This window comes from Solea solea, chromosome 3 (assembly GCF_958295425.1).
Source record: "Solea solea chromosome 3, fSolSol10.1, whole genome shotgun sequence".
Classification (NCBI taxonomy): domain Eukaryota; kingdom Metazoa; phylum Chordata; class Actinopteri; order Pleuronectiformes; family Soleidae; genus Solea; species Solea solea.
In genome coordinates this window covers 34,318,815-34,339,275 of record NC_081136.1, presented here as the reverse complement: position 1 = coordinate 34,339,275, position 20,461 = coordinate 34,318,815, and the positions used below count along the sequence as shown (strand labels likewise).

Below are 20,461 nucleotides of genomic sequence, written 5' to 3'. Positions count from 1 at the left end.
TAAGTGAATAGTTGCTTTAAAATAAAAGCAGAAGCTATAACACAGGCCACCGTAGTTCCTTGACACACACGGGAGAGCGAGGAGTGAGCGGAGGTTTGCCCTCCTGTTTGTCACAATTTGCAGTCTCACTACTTCTGGCTAATTCTTACACTCTGGACCTTATTTTTACTTTTTTAAGTAAAAACATCCCAATCCTTGTGAATTGACACTAAATAACAATTATGTTCATTATGCAGTTCAGTGCATCGTCTTCCCTACAACACGCACATGAACGAGGGGGGAAAAAAAACCAATCCTCCTGCGATACTCGCGCACAGATCTAAGCAGGCATATTAGCAAACGGGGATATTCTTGGATGTCTTGGCACGGACACACAGAGGCTTCTAATAAAATCTCAGACATCACCCAGACAGACACCACCTCCTGTTCCTACCATGTGCTCGTGTGGCGAGTGCTGCACTTAAGAGATGCTCATCCACGGGGGGGGGACAAGGACAAGGACAAGTGATTCCCTCACATGTCGCTGCTGCCTCCAGAATCACAGATCCGTGTTGTTGACACACAAACACACGCTGCCACGTCACTCACTTTAGATCGTCTTGCATTTGTCACATTACATTGAGTAGAGTCAGGATTTGCAGTGGTGAAATTTTTGCAGCACTGAAGGAGCTCGGGTTACTTTGCTTGCATAAGTGTCACAAGGCGGCCACTGAACCCACAAACAAACTCGTGTGTGTGTGTGTGTGAAAAAAGTGAGAAAATCTCATGCATTAACACATAAATATTGGCCGCGAGCCTAAAGCAACAGCTCTAAGTGCTGATAGTCGAGATGGAAGATGGATGATGAGATGGAGTTGCATCTGTGGTGACAGTGTTGTACTGACAACGGCCACATGGGGGCAACAGACTGAAGTACAATCGCGCCTGCTGTGTCGGTGCTGGGATGGCAGCCAGAGGTTTAACACTTGTGCTTTTCAGTCTGTCCTTGTCTTAAAATAAACACGTAGATAAATAAATAAAAGATGCATTAAATCAGGCCAGAATCATATCATTGTGGTGGGACTTGGAGGAACATTTTTCTGTTTTTAATAAAAGTGTTTTTTCAAATTGGACAATTAATGCCAGTGTTAGATTAATTATATCATCTTTTATTTGTGTGGTGTTTTTTTTTCAGCCCAAAATCTCCATTTTAAATCGAATTTCTCGTTTTCCGTTGTTGCTGAAATAACTGCTGCTTATGGACTTTTGATTCTCGGTGAATTATTAGGTTCTATACAATACGAAATCTCGATGATTAAGATTTACGACGTGTTTCAGGAGCGGGAGTCTCAACCACTTCACGTCTCCAGGGAGCTCTGCCTTTTTCTTTTTTTTTTTTTCTTCCTCCTCCTTAAACCAAAATATCTCCATTACAGTCACGTCAATGACTGAAGGACCATAAATCACTGAAATGGTGCTTATGCAAATATTTGTCTTTCCCCTTCACGCCAACGCCACAGAACCCATCGATATGAATTAGACTTAATGTTTGTTTTTGTCTCACCGTGGGACACCCGGATGTGGCATGTGATGGCTCAGTGGTTGACATTGTCGCCTCGCAGCAACGAGGCTTATTATTATGATTATTATTGTTATTATTGTTGAAGCAGTGCATGCACACAGTCCCGCTGAGACTGTGGCGTTTGCATATTCTCCCCGTGTCTGCGCTGTTTGCTCTGCGAGCTCCAGTTTCCCAGCCAACAAACCATAGACGTGTGTGAGAGACACATGAATGCAGTTGTCTGTCCATATATATATGTGTGTGTGTGTGTGTATATGCAGGAGAGAGAGAGAGATGCATAAAAGCACTATAATTGTATACAGTACATCCTGTAAAGGACCTGTCCAAAGTGTATCCTGACTCTGGGCCAGCCCTCTCTGAAAATGACTCGAGAGTCTGCCACCGATTTCATTCACAACTGTTGCTTTTATATAAAAAGATGGAGGAATCGAACCCCTTTTTTTTTCCCCACTCATTTCAGAGGACAAATACGACGTGGGCGCAAACATCTGCAGCGCGACTCGTTGTTACCAGATGTGAAATACGTTTGACGCTGCTCTGACCCCCTTTATATGAATGTCCATTGATGTGACATTTAATTCTCACCTCCAGTCCCTTTTCTTTACCTCCTTCCTCTTCTGGTTCTTGCAGGACCCTCCCGCGACCTACATTATGTATAAAATACAAGTTCTGGTCATGACATCCATCAAAAACCCGCTACTGTTTCCATTAGTATTTTTATTTGGTTCAGGACACCGTAGCTGGAGCCCCTGCTCCTTTGTGGGGTTGGGGGGGAGAAAAAAAAAGAAAGAGGAACACTTTTTTATTTTTGCTGATATATTAAGTCTGCGCTATGGTAAGTGCTTGTGCCTTTTAAGTGAAGAGAGGTTGTTTTTTTTTTGTTTTTTTTTTATACAGCATTTATATACAGCGTCTATACATACAACATCTATACCACTGTGGGCGCGATGGGCATGCCGGTCCAAAGAAAACACCCTCCAAGTTTGCTGTACTTTTTGAAACAAAACAAACAAAAAAAATTTAAAAATAAAATGGAAGGTAAAGCGCAGGGAAACATCGAGAGAGACAAACATACACACAGGCATTAACAAGAGATTCCAGAAAAGCACCAAATTGAAAGAACAAAAAATAACAGCATGCATATAAATCTTTGGGAATGGCCTCTGTTTTAAAACGTACATGGTTTATTCTATATTTTCAGAAGCTATTTTAATCCTTTTTTTTTTTTCTTTTAAAAGAAACAACATACACAGGAACAGGGCAACAGGATGGAATGTGATGGAAGAAAAAAAACATCCAGAACTGAGAAGCACAACACAATGAAAGAGATCACAATGTGATAGAAGTCGTCACGGTTGCCTTTTATCTCTACTTGAATCGAGCACAATACAAATAGAAAACTCGTGGGGGGGGGAGTGCGTTCATGGAGTGCAGCGTGGCAATCGCACACTCTAAACGCTATTCCTAGTACACAGGTAACATCTAGTACATTCTCTTGTACTGCAGCTGTTAAAAGGCATTCGTAAAAACACAAGTTGACCCCGTCGCTGCCTGCTCTACAGGCCAGTCAGTCCTACAATGGAGAAAAGGTCATAAGGTGGGATGTATCACATGAATATGTCATATTCCACATAGAAATCTTTCTTTTTCTTTTTTTTTTGGTCAGGGTTTCACGTCTGAAGTTCAATTTATCCGTTGCATGTTTTTTTTGTTTTTTTTCCCCACACATAATTGTGCAAAAAGAAGGCTAAACTGGTCCTATAATTACTGTGCTGTGAGTGAGAGCATCACCATCGTACGCCGGTGTTTGCCGTAAGCTGTGTGTGTGTGTGTGTGTGTGTGTGTGTGTGTGTGTGTGTGTGTGTGCTACTGTCGCACCAACCTCGAAGCTAAATAGTGAAATTGATCTGTTTCAAGGTCCATGTCCACTAAAAAAATGATGTGTCAATGAGATTTTCTTTTTTTTGGGGGGGGGGGGGGAGGCAGTGTTGGTGGGGGTGGGTGGTCAAACACGCACGCTTACAAAACTTTCACACACTCATTCACAAACACACACGGTCTTTGCAGAGGCGCGCCGCGGGGGACGCTCTACTTCTTCCTGTAGTTGCCGAGCTGGATGGCGGAGCGGTCGAAGACGCAGCGGAAGGTGATCGGCTGAACCTCCCAGTACGGCACGGGGTTGCTGAACAGGCTGATGCCAGAGTACATCGCCTTCTTGGTGTTGAAGCCGGGAGGACAGAAGTCCTCTGTTCCCACGGCGCCAATCTTGTTGGCGTGGAGGTAGACCACCTAGAGGGAGAGGGATTGAAATCATAACAATGTTTAGTCACGGACGGCAATAATTAAAGTCATTCCGAAAATAGAGCCCATAGAGGAGGATGATACGACGCCTGCTTAACTACACACAGAGGAAAAGGAAAATGATATAACCCTTCAGTGGGGAATGGATTTTGAATGAAATGCGTCTGCCTCCGCTACACTAGGTGGCGATATACCCTGCCTCAAAAACATTGTATTTTATTGTTTGAAAATACACTTACTCTTTGCGCTCCCTCATTTGTCCTTTGCACTCCCTGATTTGTTCTCTGCGCTCCCTCACTTGTCCTTTGCGCTGTGGTTTGTTTGTTTGTTTGTTTATGGGAAGCTGCCTGCTGATTGGCCACTGAGTTTTGGAGTGACAGCTCCAAAAAACCTCATCTATGAACTTTAAAATATTGTATTCTTTGAGCTAGAACAACATTAATGTGATAAATCCCGTGGGTTAGGAGCTGTGGATACACGCAGTCATAATTTGACTTTGAGAAGTTTGATTTAGTACAATATCATTTGGACTAACGTGTGTTTGTAGAACATCTTACAGCACTTAAGAAGGGCACGACAACAAGGCAACAAAAGGAGAGAAGTGCCACAAATTCAGTGAAGCAGACACTGCGAAGCCAGCGGATCCAAAACCCTCAATTATGCACGTCATAATGAATAACATTTGTCATGTTATCCGATTTGAATTATATCAAAAACAAGTTTGTAAGAAACAAAGACAAAGAACATGACTCTTGTGAGTATATTTAAATAATCCTGCACTCATAAATCTAGTATACCACTTGAATAAAGGTATACAAGACACCAGGAAGGGTTTGTTTACACTTCTGCCTGAAACAAACTAAGTGAATCCAGGTGAGAATTGTTACCGAAGCCTTGGTTGACTTGTAATTGGGTAAATGTGAAATGCAGCAAAGTAAACTCTCCCAATATGGTTTACATCAGAGACGATGAGCTGTGTGTGTGATCGCACCGCGGGAGAAACAATGTGATTTGAGCGAGTTAATTTGCTGGAACGAAATCTTCTCGATTTTCTTGATCCTGTTGTGGTGGTTTCAAGTAACAGCAGAGACACACGAGGACTGTACCTGGATGTACTTGTGGTCGGGCAAACCAGGAGGAACGCTGGTCATGATATTGTTGTCCAGGTGCAGCTCGCGCAGGTGGGGGACATTAGCCAGGGTGCCGTTCTCCACGGAGCTGATCTCATTGTAGCTCAGACCCAGTCTGCAACGAGAGTCAGCCGCTTGTTTAGGAACAAAAGCACAAAAACGAGACTGCGACTTCTTCAGCTTTGGAAAATAACAAACACAAAAGCAAGTCATAACAAAGCCCTCTTTGTTCTCGCCGTGGCATCTTTGGCGTAATCTGAACAGTGATCCGATAAACACAACGTAACATAGTTTGATAAACAAAAACAGTTATTTTGACTATCCAAAACCTATTGTTTAGGTTTCAGGGTTTCTGATACAGAGACACCAGAACTGGCAACCAGAGGCATGTCAATCCACATAATAAACACACGCAAAGCATGAGAAACTCAGATAAGAAACATGAAATGCTAAAGCAATATAGCAATATGAATCGTGACAAGATGGATGAATTTACACCCATATCAGTAACAATGACACCTAAGAGATGTTTGGCAACTTAATTTTATGCATGTTATTCAAAACATATACACATCCTGTTGAGGGACCAGGAAAAAAAACTCCTGCAACCCATCTGTGGGTCCCGACCCAGTCTTTGGGAATCACTGAACAAACAAGGGAACAGAGCCAATGGCTCGACCACAGCGACTCTAAGTATTAGCAGTGCAAATTCATTAGAAGATCTATTGTGATCGTCAAATGACAAGGTTAGTGTTTCAAAAAAGGAGGATTCAAATCTTCAGTACTTAGCCAGGTTCTTCAGGCCTTTGAGGCTGCCAGATGTCACCTTGCTGATCTTGTTTCCGTCCAGGTGGAGCTCAGAAAGAGAGCTAGGCAGACCTGGCAACCCACAAGATGAACATTATCATAAATACCTCAAGACTCACCACGTAAATAAATTGCATGCAAAGGTGTTTCCTCTTATGCGTAATTTCACGACATACACATCGACATCTTAAAGTGTTTTCGTTCATTTGGAGCGACAGAAGCGCGCACTTTTCAAGATAAGTCGCCAAGCTGCCAACCTTTGGGGATGTCTGTGATGTCGGTGTCTGCGATGCGAATGTAGGAGACTCTCTTCAGGTCAGCAAAAGCACCGGCTTCAATGCCGGCACTCTTCAGAGGGTTGGATCCGAGTTCTGAATGAAAAAAAGAAGAGAAACTTAAGATCACAGGAAGATAAAGATAAAGAGAGAGAGAGAGAGAAAAAATAACAGCAGTATTGGATCACTTCTATGAGGTTTATTCCCCTCCTGGTCTGTTACGGGAACATGGGAGTCACAAGTAAACAAAGTCTTGGGCAAGAGAATGGCTTGTGTTTACAAATGAGATTCCACACCAGATTCTCCAATTTGTTACAATGGGACCATAATTCTCATATCCTTGCATTTTAAGTGACTGAATCCACTTTTAGTTTAAACTATGCCAAAAAACGATTTGTGAAAAGGGAAGTAAACAGCTATCAGTTAGTTGATCAACACTGAGCAAAGCCATATACTCTATGTCCAAGTTCTGAAACAGTGCAGCATGTTATGTACGTGTCACATTGGCACAAGATCACTTTTTGATCAAATAGTTGCAGGAAATAGTCAGCGCCAAGACCAAAACTAAGGAACCTGCCACAGGATTTGAATTCCCATTGGTTACGGTCCTATTTGTGCTCCCCTTTGAGTTGGAAGAAGAAAGACAACGAGGCACTTAAAACATCTTTCGGATGCATTAGAACGAGACATCTTCTGAGCACATGTCCGTTGTAATGGCCCTAAAACGTCAACTTGGATCAAAAGAGACTGAACCAAATTTAAAGAAAAGGCTATGTGAAGCTTTTCCCTGTTATTCAGAGGCATTTTAAGCTGTCGCCTCTGCCGTTCCCCTCCCAGTGTTTGGCACTACTCAAATAAACAAATCAGCACGTTTTTGGAGTTCATACCCATGACGATGACATGGGACATGCCCTGGAAGGAGGCCTTCTTGATCTTAGTGATGGCGTTCTCGTGGATGCGCAGCTCCTGCAGGCTCTTGGGCATGTTGGCCGGCATATCCTTGAGCATGTTCTTAGACAGGTAGAGGCGCTGCAACTTGGTCAGAGGGCTGAGGGCCTTGGCGTGGATGATTGTTATTTTGTTGTTCACCAGGATCAGAGCCTAAAATAGAGCGAGAGATTAGATAACAATATCCTTACAGCACTGAATCAGGAGCAAAACTGAACTTCCAAAAAACTGTTTTTCCAGCACCACGTGTTGGTGGTCAATGAACTGCAGCATGATTGGTATGCTCACACTCACAGGGGCTCACCACAGCCGTAGCGAGCATCCTGGTCTCTGGCCAAAACAGAGGACGCTGCAGTGCTTTACTTACCGACAAGAAGCACTCTGAGGTAACTCAAACAACACTCGAGCCTTGCTCGATGACGGTCACTTTCCTCTTTGGCCAAATGTGCTGCGGTTGATAAAAGTTTATTTTTATTTTCCAGTTGCAGTCCGTGTTGTGCTGGGAGTCAGTCGTTTGTTGATATTAGCAGACTCCATTTCAACCCAAACAACAACTCATTTTCTTCTCGCTACTTGCTGCTTCGGTAGCAGTGGTTGGAAGTTGGCCACTGATGTTTACCTGAGGCATACGGTAGCGTGCATTACATCACAGAGCGTAACATCATGAAGCAAATCCCTCACAATTCCTACATCATGGATCATTGGCAGGTTCATCATCTGCCCTGCTGCACTGGTGATGAGTGGCGCCCTGAAGGCCAGCACGTGGCCGGTGGGCAGATCTACTGGAGCGGCTACAGAACCTGGTGTTCCCATTTATATTCCCCAATGAGGCATAATGAGAACCAGGAGGAGACCCACGGAGAGGCAGAACAAAGTCAGAGGACCTTCACGTATGCAGTTAAATGTTGTCCATATCCTGGGTCTGGAAGGCCCCAACTCGTCCTTCTCAGCAGGTACAATAGAACAAAACCACCAACTCACTACTGCTTCTCATCTGCGGGCAGAAGGTCCCAAGCCACAGGCCTCGCCTACATCCTACTGCCTACGGCTGCAAAACAGCGACAAGTTGGTGATGGGATGCTCAGCTCAGAGTTGAGACCTGCCAGACTCAGAGGATGGATCTGCCATTCTTCTTTCTGTCTATCAACAGCTCTCCTCCCGATTCTCCCTTCTCTTCACTTGCAGATTTAGATGAGAACACTGCACTTCCAGTGAACCAGTGATGAACCACTCTAGAGTTTACTTGCAAGTGGTCTGAGACCACCTTTTGGTCCATCTTTGGTCTACATCAGAGGTCTGACCCAAACAACCACTACTTAAGGGATAAACGCACCAGGGTTCCATTCAACCACACTAAACAAGGCTGATGAGAACCACACCCTTACTCTCATGTGGATTACTCTGAAGTAATGGGACTGTAAAATATGTGTACTTTCCAAAAATGAGACCTATTGAGCCCAGCAGCTGTTAGATACTGCAACCAGGAGCCCACTCTGTCGAGATGGAGGGTGAGGTCTGGGGCCGCCATGACTTACAGTATCTCTAATGCATTTTTCAAAGGAATTTTTACTCCCGCTGTTCCTGTCTTGTGTAAGCAAGCTGATGTTAGGTATGTGGTCCATTCCACTCAGGAGGACTGTTGCATTACAGCGAAAACAACTCTGACTGTCAGACAGAGGTATTTACTGCGAGCATGATAGCTACAGGAGTTTAGAGGTGTGTGTGTATGTGGCAGTGAGACTGTAAGGCCAGTGGGTGAATAGTTTCCATGCACCTGGAGACTGGGACATGTGGAGGTGATGGGAATCCCTGTCTCTGGATGGGAAGTGGGGGGAGGGGTGGCAAGGGTGTTGTGTAAGATCGGAGGGAGGAGGAGGAGGAAAGATCTCTGGTGGAAGGCCGTGTGGGCTTATTGATTAGATTTTACTGTGTGTGCTGCAAAGTGTGAGTCAGTGTTTTGGCAACGCCTCATCACAGCTGGTTATTATCTGTGGACACACACAGACACATTATACTACAAATATGCTGAACCTCCTCCCTTCATGTAGAAGAGGGGTTGTAGTGAGTGTGATGGTTATGTTGCCAGTAAACGGATGGACGTGAAAAACATCTCTTACATGCAGTCCTTTGAGGTTCTTGAAGTCGTTCTCCTTGATCTCAGTAATCTTGTTGTTCTGCAGGTCCAACAGGGTGGTGTCATCAGGGATGTCCCCGGGAACTGCCTTCAGACCTGGTGGACAATTTTGTACGAGACAGTCTTTAAGTAGTTGTGGGCCACAGCCATGAAAACCATTAGAGTGATATATGATGGAAAAATGGGGTTTGATGTGAAGTGGTGACAGCGCTGTTTCAGGGGATGAGTGGCTAACCACATTCTGACCATAGCAAGAAATGGACACAAAATGGTATGCAGAAAATGGTCCATGCAACAAATCACAGTAACATCAGAAATAATAAAGTGTGTTTAATGCAAATAAAGGGTGTTTAAAGTAAAAAGTTGCCTAAAGGAGTCAACTGCCTTTCACTCATTCACTTTGAATGGGGCGTTGTCAAGCATTGCCAAACTGCATTGTGGGTCCACTGCATGTACAGCAAAAAAAAAATTGAGGAATGTTAATCTTTTCAAGATTTGGTGCGAGCGCCGGCCAAGTTTATGCTTTCAAGCTCAAACACACTGTCCAAACAGAGCTATCGGACAAGACTGTGTTTCTTGTTTGTAGGTTAGAGTGCACTCATGATGGGTGCAAAAAAGGGGACACCGCAGCACCATGGCTTTGGAGTGACACACCGCTAACTGCCAACAGCCACGTACATCACCAGCATACCTGAGTGTCCCGTAACCATCTCCTGCTTTTAGGATTGGGTTTCTTGGTAAGCGGCTCCGTTCTAACATGAAATCAAATCAATGAAAAGGTCCAAAAATGTCCAAAAGTGGGCTGGAAAATATTAGAGAAGACCAGGGTATTTTTCATTTTTTCAGGTCTATTATAGTGGGTCAAATGTACCTGGCGTTAGTGATGGTGTTACAAAAATGAGCGTTAGAGTTCTAGGGTTAAGTGTAAATGTGTTTTTTTTGTACATCTAAGCACATGAGAACTATCTTCTACCGCTTTATCCTAAACATGATTTTTTTTATCTATATATTTATGTGTGTGTATATATACATATACATATACATATATATCTATTTAAAAAGAAATCAAAGCAAAGAACATATAGAGATTTTAAATGAAGTACTTGGAGACTCTTAAGTCTACTCAAGGACCAACTGTTATGTACTCCAAGAAAGTCCATCCTGGAAGTGCAGGAGAAGGAGTTTAATAGCATTTACACTGAAATAACAGGGTCTGCTTACAGAGGACCATGCTACATAAAGTCTCAATGACGGGGACTTGATGCACAGTTGGTTTTATAGTGACATTCTTCATGGACCAATTTACTGTTGTGCTCTGTGGAACATATGGTAAAAAAAAAAAAGGACCTTCTGGGGGGGGACTCTAAGGTAACATCGCGATTTAAGGTGACACATGTTTTTTGAAGGAGGCCAGACATTTTTCTTCTCTGTGTATGCGTGGTGAGACAAAAAACACACACACACTTAAGATTTATAATGCACAGTTTACATTTCAGAGGAAGAGGCGTGGGGTAAACTGTTTAACAACGGAGCTCAGATTCCTCATTGCCTCTCCGCATACATGCAGCGCATACAAACTGTATGTCTGGACAAAAAAAAAGTTTGTGATGATTTCACCCAAACATTGCGTCCAGCTAGGTTTTAGCTTTAGCTGTCGACTTTCCCAGCTCTGCATGTGGACGAGCCACAAACCATCACAGCTGTTTGTGGTCGCCGCCGTCATTACAGCACCACACTACGTACCTCTATGTGTGTATGCTGCAAATTCTTTCTTATTGTTCTTCTCCCGGGCCGGACTTTCTCAGCCTTTTCCCCGCTGCAATTTGGAATATTCTTTTCTTTTTTTCTTTTCTTTGCTAATCTGTTCTCCATTTTTGTGGCAACGCAAAACCAAACAACTGGAATCGCCTGTAGCACACTTTGTTCTCACCATTGTACACAGTTTAAATGGGTCTGTTAAACTGGGTCTATTGTCACCCAAACTACATGACCTGATGTAGCAGTTTCTTTTGCAAAAATTGTAAAAATAAAGAATGATTGAAATATCCAGGACTGGGACTTTAAATCTTGCCCCATTGGTCACCATTAATCAATCTGCTTCAGACTGGACTAGACCGGTCTGGACTGAACTCATATCAGCTCCTCCTGACAGTGTTATGTAATATCCTGTGCACGTCTGGGAAAAACATGTTAATGTGGCTGTGTCGCCAAAGGCCTGATCGCCTCACGCGTTAGTTTTTCGAGTATGTCTGGACTTTTTGGTTGGTGCCGTGAGTGAGTGGGTGAGTGGATGTGACTGTGATTTGCTGATTGTGCCGTCTCAAATTACACAGAGGAACTGTAAATGTAACGACAACACATTTTAAACTTCTTCCTGGAAGGTTTTTTGTTGTTGTCTAAATGGGGGGGGGACGCTGATAATGAGCAGACTCCTTCTGTCTTGACCAGGCCTCTGTCTGTGTGTGTGTGTGTGTGTGTGTGTGTGAGTTCAAATATATACAGGTCTGAATCATGAGTGTGTGTGTGCGTGCATGCCAGCAGGTCTGTGGAGCAGATGAAGGCTTGGGGCCAACCCTGCTAACGCCGGAGTCGAAGACCCAGCCAATGAGCTTCATCTCGGGGGGGGGGGGGTTGTGTGCTGCTGCTGCTAGTGCTGGTGGGGCCCCAGCTGCAGCACTGATGTAATGGAACCAGTGGTTTTTGTTTTTTTTCTCCAACTGTTTGTGTCTTTGTCTCTTGACTGTTAGCTACCTGTCCATCTGCCGGCATCATGTTTCCTTCTAACGTTGTTTCTTGTCCTGTGATTCATTTCCTTTTCACCAGATCCCCTTTAGCCTGATAACTGAAAGTGGTTATAAGAAGTCTCTCTTCTCTCTTCACTTTGTCCCTCATCTGTTTCAGTGAAGCCGGAGCCCCTCCCTTTGCAAACAAACAGCCGAGCCGAGCGTTTTTTTTTATGTTATACACAAGAATAAATGAGGTCAAAGGCTTTTTATCCTTTGGCAAACTTTGCGAGATGACTCAAGCACTTTTAATTGCTATACATCAGATTGAACAAACAGAGCTGATAAACTCCAGATACTGACGATGACACTGAGTAAACTGTTGTGACTGAGCCCGAGACAAAGTGCTGACAAATTGTGGCCTGAGGGGAAGAAAAAAAAACTATTTTCAACGTCTGAGGTGCAAGGATTTGTTTAAGCGTCACCATTGTTTAAGGAAAGAAAAAAAAAAAGCTTTTCTGCCCACAGTGAGGAATTAATGTGACCGTTAACGAGGAAGTCGGGACTCACATCTGCAAGCGTTTAACTTATCAACATTTGTGTCATGTTCTCTGGGAGACTCTGTAACACAACACACCCGACCGATGACCCCGTGGGTTTGGGTTGGGTGGTGGAGACAGACCGGCTCGTAAACTGTGTGACTTAAAAAACCCACTAATGTCACTCACCACAGTAAAAGTATCGCAGACGCTGCCTGACCGGAAGACAGTGGAAGTTTTGGACATATTCGTCTTTTCATTAAAGGCTTTCAATGCGAAAAATGTGTTACTCTTGGTAACCTTCTTGGTAAGCGGTTCGGTTCTAACATGAAAATCAAATCAATTAAAAGGTCCAAAAAATAAGGAGGATAAAGTGACGAAGAAGACGGGTCTGTTCTCACCGAGGTCAGAGCACTGGATCACACGGAGGTGGCACTGGCATCTGAATGGGCACTTGGGTCCCTCGGGCATGGCGGGCACGGTTAAGTCTGGAATCACGCCCGATCCCGGCTCATCCTCCAACATGAAGTCCAGGAAGCCGGATTGGCGGAAGGGCAGGGCCCAGCAGGCGGTGACCAGGAGCAGAGAGAGACAGGCCGACCTCATGGTGCCGCAGTGCAAGCAGTGGAGCCTGGAGGACGAGAGGACACAGTTTAAACGTTTGGCCTGGAGACACCGTCTTCCAAAATAGTCCGTGTAACTATCTGTTTCTGATTTAATGTTATAATCTCGAGCAAAGTACAAGGAGGATAGGTTTTCAGCGTGGCAGGGGTTCAAAGGCGAACGGTCGAGCGCTCTGCGAGACGGACAGAACATCAGACGCCGGGTGACGTCCCCGAGAGGCAGAGGTCGCCGGTGAAGGTCAGAGGTGAAGGAGATGAATGCTTGGGTCAAACAGTTTAGTGAAGCGAGCGGTTAACTGTTGATGTTGTGCAGAAGGAGAAAGACCGAAATTCCGTACACACAAGCACACACACAAACAAAAAAAAATACAATTGTATTGTCTGGAACTGGAGGAGGAACATTTTCTTTGGGTCACGATTAAGGATATAAAACAACGGTTAGCAAATCAGATTCTTTTTGGCGACATCATGACTTCATTCATACCCATAATATCCATTATTTTCAGCCGCCTCGCTCTTATTTAACTTGCCAGTAGTTGGTTAGTTTGTAAACAACATTGCATTGGCGACAAGAGAACATTTATAAGCAACAAAGAGTCGTGATAGAAGCTGAAAACTTGCTTCTGGTCTCTATAATACGTGTAAAGCCGATATTTTGTAACTTCTGTCTCAAATCACTGGAGCTACTTTCCTTTAAGAGTCCCCCAGTAATGTTTCCACTTCAAACTACCTTAGCCACAGCGAAAGGAAAACAACACAAACGGCTGAAACGAGGAACATCTGCGTTAGCTTTCACAGGCGCGCACACACACACACACACACGGGAGACATTTTCGTGGCTGCCACTTTTCTCCGCTGTAGGCTACTGCATTTTCTAATTCTGCGGTAATGAATCACAGCGATCGTGTGTTTGCCAAGAACTTCACCGTGTCATTGTGTGTGTGTGTGTGTGTCGGGAAAGTACAACAAAGATGCATGAATCCTGTGTCATTGCTTCCTTAAACAGTCTGTTTTCAAAGACACAGCCTCTCTCTCTCTCTCTCTTATTCAAATCCAGTACGGACATCTACGAAGACTCCTTGACCTTTTAGACACACACAGTCTCAAAGACCTAGCAATCTGCTTGTCAAGCGTAAAGCCAAAAGTTGCTCCTTCCATCTTGGTGCCACAATAATTGAAGGGCGGATTTTTATCCGTGGCTGCTAACAAATGATTTGGGAGAAGCTGGTCTGCAGCAGCCGTCCTTGACCTGAACATTATGACCCGGGATGATGAAACTGACCCAAAAGCCAGTCGAGTTGAAAGAGACTCTCCTTTGCTTTCACACAGGTGGCCTCCAGGAGTGAGGAGAGACACTGTTCTGTGGTGTTTGTCTCTCAATGAGAGAGAGAAGGCAAGAAAAATGGATGTGCTGATGTAGTGTTATCCAGGTTTAGGGTTACATGAGGTCATGTGGATCGCGGCCCGCGAACGACTCTCAACACGCTCTGTAATTAGAGTCAACGGCCACCGCTGTGACACACTGTACAGCTTCAATCCCAGTGGTTACAGTGCTTGAATACAGTATGACCAAACTTGAAATCGCTTCAGTTGAGAAGAGCCTCGCGTTGGACGGGATATCTGTTGCCTCTTTAATGTTCCCGATGTGTTCTTTTTCTGTTGCTAAGACGTGGAAATAAAAAAAGCTTGAAAAACACACTCGACGGGATGATTTCATACGCCGTCACGTGGACACGATGTTTAATGTTGAGACGTTTTTTTTCCAGGTCTTAACATACAGTGGATCCAGAGGACATGTTGTTCTTGTCTTCAACACACTGAGTCATCTTGGCCGTGCGAGAGCGTCTTATCTCACCGCGGCTGAAAGCTCAGTCCAGTGTAAACCTTGTTTGCAGATTTGGCAGCGATGTTCCGCCGCTGCAGCACTGTAAAGCTCTCTCGGGTCATCCAGTCTTTCACTGGTGCCTTTGTGATGGTTCATTTTTAATCCTCCGCAGATGCCAGAAGGGTTTGGGCTCGTCCTGTAGCTTAATTGCATTTATTGCGAATACTTTGCCAAGAATTTGAACGTCCGTTTATCAAACTCTTCACGGCGATGCTGATGTTCGTGAACTTCTCACATCCTGCATTATAGAGCCAAAGCCTATGTCTGCGAGCTCTGCGGAACAACAAACAGGTTTCACTCGTGATTACTGACCCTTATCTCCCTGCTTTGACCTGTGACCGCAGGCACATGAGCAGATATGCACATGTGCGTTGGTATAGACCGTCAGATAGCCCTCCATATGTCCGGCCTCCGAACCATCAATCATGTCCAGACATTTTTCAGCAGCTTTTCATGCGAGCCAGACAGGCAAGACGAAGAATGGCTTTTAAATGTGCAGAGACAAGCGTTACAACTATATATTATGGCGTATTTTCGAGTGGAACAGTCTGGTTCTGTACGTGATTTTTTGGCGGAATAGTACACAACCCTTCCCTTGGGGTACCAGAGTAATGGTACAGTTCGGCAGGAGCTAAACCCCCGACAGTCAGCTGATTGGGCGACAGAAAAAGCGTCACTCCCTTGCGACCGGCTTGGCGTCTTGTTTTGACAGTCGCAACTAGAGAAGACAAAAAAAAGCTGCTGGATGTCCTCCTTTGTTGTCTGTTGTGTCGCGTTCTACATATCTCACTGAGTGGCCGTCGGGCACAGCACGCGCCCCATCTACCAAGTAAAGGTACTGGTACAAATGTTGATTTATGTGTAACCGCAGCTGCAGAACAAACTGTAAGTGCAACGAAAACAATAGAGTCTGGAGACTTTGGATTAGCATCATCAGAGAAGTGAAATAAGACATCATCCGAGGTCTGTGGGGCAAACGGGATGGTCAAATCCAAAACTCAGCAGTCGTGGTCCAACGTGAAAACATATAAATTCAAAGATCCTCACAGCTCAGCTCCCAGCAGGGGAGAACCTCTGAAGACGATGCGTGAGGCAACCTGCCGGGCCCCAGGCTCTCGGTTTTTTCATTAGCAGTCTGCTCTGATGTGTCCACAGGCCCCTGAAGGATGACCTTCTGTGAACACACAACATACATAGGCTCCTAAAGCAACACACTCGTGTGTGTGTGTGCACACATAAAGCCAGAGGGGCTGACAACACAGCATGCAGGAACATGAATGGACCATGCATCTATCAGCATTTCAAATCCTTGTCAAGAAGATTCAGCTTCCTGGGATCATTTACCCCCCCCCCCCCATTCCCATTGGTATAAAAACAGTTTAATACCAGGTTTGTATCAACTTTGGCTGTGATTGGCCTGAGAGGGTGCGAGACCAAGGTAAACCACACTAATTTCTTCTTTGGCTGCTTAATTTTTGGCAGCAATGCAACTTCTAGCAATATTTCTGGTGCAACGCTACGACATGCATTCATCGTTCCGGCTGTTAGCATAGCGGTTAGCCAAGAATGCTTAAAAATCTTTGAGATTTGATGAGGGGCTGAGGTAAAAGACACAAAATTGGCACTGAGGTCCATTGTCTTGTTGTTTTTTTGTTGGAAAACTACTTTTGTTTTGGGTGCATTTGTTGGTCTAACATTTCGTGCACAGGATTAAAAGTAACACCACAGGCGATTCACACTCGGTTATTAAAAAAAATCCAGCGGAGACTCACACATTTTAGTGGGAAAAATTGACTGAACATAAAAAATCTGACGTTAAAATAGGTCAGGGTTGCTTCAGTCAGAGAATTATGACAAGTGGACCTACACTAGTCAGGGAATTTGCCAATAACGGCTTCACAACCGAGTTCTCCATTTATTTTAAATTGTCGTTGCAGAAGCACCACAACAGAAGAGGCGATGACACATCTTTTTTACACATTTGACCGAAAGTCACATTGGACGTTTGGGAAATTCTACAATTTTGGTGAACCGGGAAACGCTGGTTTGAGACTGAATGACGTCACAGGCAGATGTGTCAAAGTTAAGTCTGTATTTCCAAAGATTAACATTCCCCCCAAAAAGGATAGGTGGTGAATCGCACTGTGACCGATTCTATCTTCATCTCTCGTGTCTCTGAAACCTGCGATTAATCATCTCTGTCTCGTCTGACGAGGGAGGGAGAAAAAAAAAAAGGGATGGAGGTTGACATTTCCTGTGGTGCGGCGGCATCCTTGTCAATTCTCCTGTCGCCCTCTTTTGTCTCATCCCTCTCTTTTCTCCCCCCACCCCCTCCCCAAGTCTGGCCCCAGCATTACTAATGATTCCCAGACAGGAAGCAGGGCTCGCATGAGGGAGTAAAGTGATTTTCCCTCCTTTTGCTTTTGTCACTTTCTCCTTTTCTGTCACAGCCCAATTTTCAAACCTTTTTTTTGATGACACAACTCCACAACTCTTTTATTCATTAAGAAATACCTGAGCCGAGTGTGGTAACGCCATGGATACAGCGCAAACAGACACCCACTCGCGTCCCACTCGACCACTACCTCCCCCATCCCCATCTATCTCTTCACCTCTGCAGCCCGCCTGTCAGCAGTGAATCACTGTAAGGTATTTACAAGGCCACAGGACATTTAAAACACGTGTGGCCCTTTTTAACCTACCAGCAAACGAATATGAGGCTCCCTCCCACGTGGCTGCATAAACACATGCTTGGGCACATACGCCTGATTGATAACAAAGCTGAAAGTGCACTCTCTAATGGATTTCTGCCTTTAGTCGTGGTCTCGGGAGTCAGTGGTCATTACTTTCAACTCATGTCAGATACATCAGGGGATTTTGTGAGCGTGTGTGTGTGTGTGTGTGTGTGTGTGTGCGTCTGAAACTATGCAGTGACACAGCCAACAAACAATTCTAGAGCCAAAACATTCTTTGTATTAGGGGTTAGGCCAACTCTTGTCTGGAAAAGAGCCGTCCGTGCTCCCATGTGTGCATGCACGGGGAGGTTTTTTGGCTTCAAGAAAGCCCCAAGGCTCTTCGAACACAATCACTGTCCTTTTTTTTTGTGCAACAAAAAAAATGTTTTAAAAAAGTGTCTGAGTCCTTAACTATTACTAAAACATCATCCCGGGGCCCTGCCGAGAGCATACTTTCTGTTGTTTGGAGCCATAGCATGAGAAAAAGAGCGAGTGGTTAAAGCCACATTTCAGCTGTTCCATGAGAGGAGCTGTCGGCCTGCCATCAACCTCAGTCCCATTATCAACAGTCTGCGCGCAGCAGCAGCAGCACAGACGTGGACAAACTGCCCAACCTTCTCTCCTTTCTTCTCTTTCCATCTCCTCCCAATTAAAGCGCTCTCTCTCCCTCTCTCTCTATCTCTCTCCCTCTCTCCCTCCCATAGCTCATGGCATTTCTCTTTCTCTGTCTGACCCCTGAAACTTTGGCCAGAGAGACTGACATGTGGAACTTTCTGCTATTCCTGTGAGCAAAAAGGGGCCTTCATGGCTGATATCCATTCAATTCCATTGTTCTGTGGCGCTTCTTTTTTTCTTTTTTTTTGACCCAGACAGCTGAAGTCCAGATGGAAAAAATGCAGCCCCTGAGTGCAAATCTGGGCCTTGTCTCCTCCCAAGCCTCCATTTGCTCAGTCCTGGTTTCAAATGCTAAACATCTGCTCTGCTGAACTCAAAAATATGAAGTCCTGAGGTACTTATGTTGCTCTGAGTGTATATTTCTTTTTTTATTTACTCCATCTTGTTTCCCTTAGTTCAGTCCACTCACTATATTTCAGTGCAGCTGAACCTTATTAGGTTTTTTTTTTTTTTTTTTTTTTTCCCCTCCTGGCAAAAAAGGATGTAATGAGTTAGTTGTGTTGGAGTTGTGGGGTGGGTGGCTTTACCGGGGAGCCTTCAGACCTCTCTTTGATAGAAGAAGCCGTATCATTACAGGATTAATGGCGCTGTGTGTTGCCAGGTACAGCTTTTCTGAAAATCCTCCTCTTCAAAAGTCCCTCACTTAAAGTTGCCCCTAGCAATTTCTGGGTGCCGTTCTGCTCCTGAGAAAACACAACAGTCAACGCCACCGCGGGCAGGGGAAGTGGTTCATGCTGTCACTGAGAAGGGAGCAGACAGATAAGACACAGGGGCCTGGTTCTGCAATCTGAACACACTACTGGAATGGAAAGTGCTTTTTCCAAGCGATGGGGTTGAGTCAACACAGAGAAAAGCCTCGTTGTCGGGGAGAGAAAACATTTCTGCCTCGTCTTAACCACATTTCTTTGTGTCCGGACATATTTCAAAACTATAACCTGAGGATCTGCAAGAAAGAATCAGTGATGGACACATACATTTGGCAGCGGATTGAGGACCAGCATCAACACCACCACCACCACCACACCCCCTTCCCTAGCCGCTGCTCTTTTCAGTGAGTTGTATGCAGATTGGACTGGAAACAATTAAGTCCTCTCATCACAAAGCCAAGAGTGTTGTGGGAACAAGACCTGGCAACATATTTGGAATATAATACAACACAGACTCACTCTCACTCACTCACTCACTCACTCACCCACTCACACGAAAGCTGAACAAAGTAAACGCAGCACAAAACATGAAGCAGTGAATCAAACGTCTTACACAAAATGATATATGGGCACATTATGCACACGTGTATTTTTAATGAATGGAAGAACATCATCAGCATATGATGTGTGAAAAATAATCAACAAAGACATTTCTCATGGATGCAGGAAGTCACAATCAAGAAAATAATCAACCACCCTCTCAAGTCTCCCCTCTCTGGGCTCATTTTAAAAGAGAGAGACAAAGTGGAAACCCCTGCTCCTTTCCCTCAAACCTCACTGATACCCCCACACTTCTCCCCCCCCCCCCCACAAGATAAAGGTATGACCTACCTGTTCTCAGTTAAAGTGAGACAAAGAGAGCAGAAGTGGGGCGAGATGAGCTTGACTCCCAAAATCCAGCCGAGTGGGGGGATGAGACTGTGAAGTGGCTGCGAGGGCCTATGGGGTAATTGGACTCGGAGCACGCTCAGCCAAGATCAAGCAGGTGTGCTCTGTCACAACAAGGGGAGGAGAGAGAGGGCGAGAGAGGAAGGGAAACAGAAGGGGGAGAGAGAGGAGAGAGAGAGAGAGACAGAAGGAGGGAGGGGTCCAAGCGTTGAGCTCCTCTCAGGACCGAAACAATTGGTGGAGGACTTCCCCGGTTCTTGCTGTGCGTGTTCCAAAAACAGCTAGAAATGGAGAAGGGAGGGAGAGAGAGAGAGTGTGTGTGTGTGTGCAGGGAAAGGGAGACAGCGAGAGGGAAGGGAAAAAGGGGAGAAAAGAAACAAGGAGAGAGAAGAAAGAAGCAGAGAGTTAAAGGCAAAGAGCAACGATTGGGCAGGCAGCCACCCTCACTGTGACATCTGGTAATGATAGGTCCTGTGTGCAGCGGAGAGCTGAGAACTCTGCACACTAACTCTTCCTTCTCTCTCTCTCTC

The 20,461-nt window shown here is 44.9% G+C and overlaps 1 protein-coding gene across 1 annotated transcript; it reads right to left on the bottom strand.

Annotated features, from left to right (window-relative positions):
* Nucleotides 1-3,532: 3,532 nt before the first annotated feature.
* On the bottom strand, nucleotides 3,533-20,354 carry dcn (decorin). The gene is made up of 8 exons (XM_058625528.1): nucleotides 19,875-20,354; nucleotides 12,820-13,049; nucleotides 9,140-9,252; nucleotides 6,962-7,175; nucleotides 6,057-6,170; nucleotides 5,778-5,871; nucleotides 4,969-5,107; nucleotides 3,533-3,850 (listed from the first exon to the last, which is right to left on the bottom strand). The coding sequence occupies exons 2-8, from the start codon at nucleotides 13,022-13,024 to the stop codon at nucleotides 3,650-3,652; spliced, it is 1,080 nt and encodes a 359-aa protein (XP_058481511.1). The 5' UTR covers nucleotides 13,025-13,049; nucleotides 19,875-20,354; the 3' UTR covers nucleotides 3,533-3,649.
* Nucleotides 20,355-20,461: the final 107 nt, after the last annotated feature.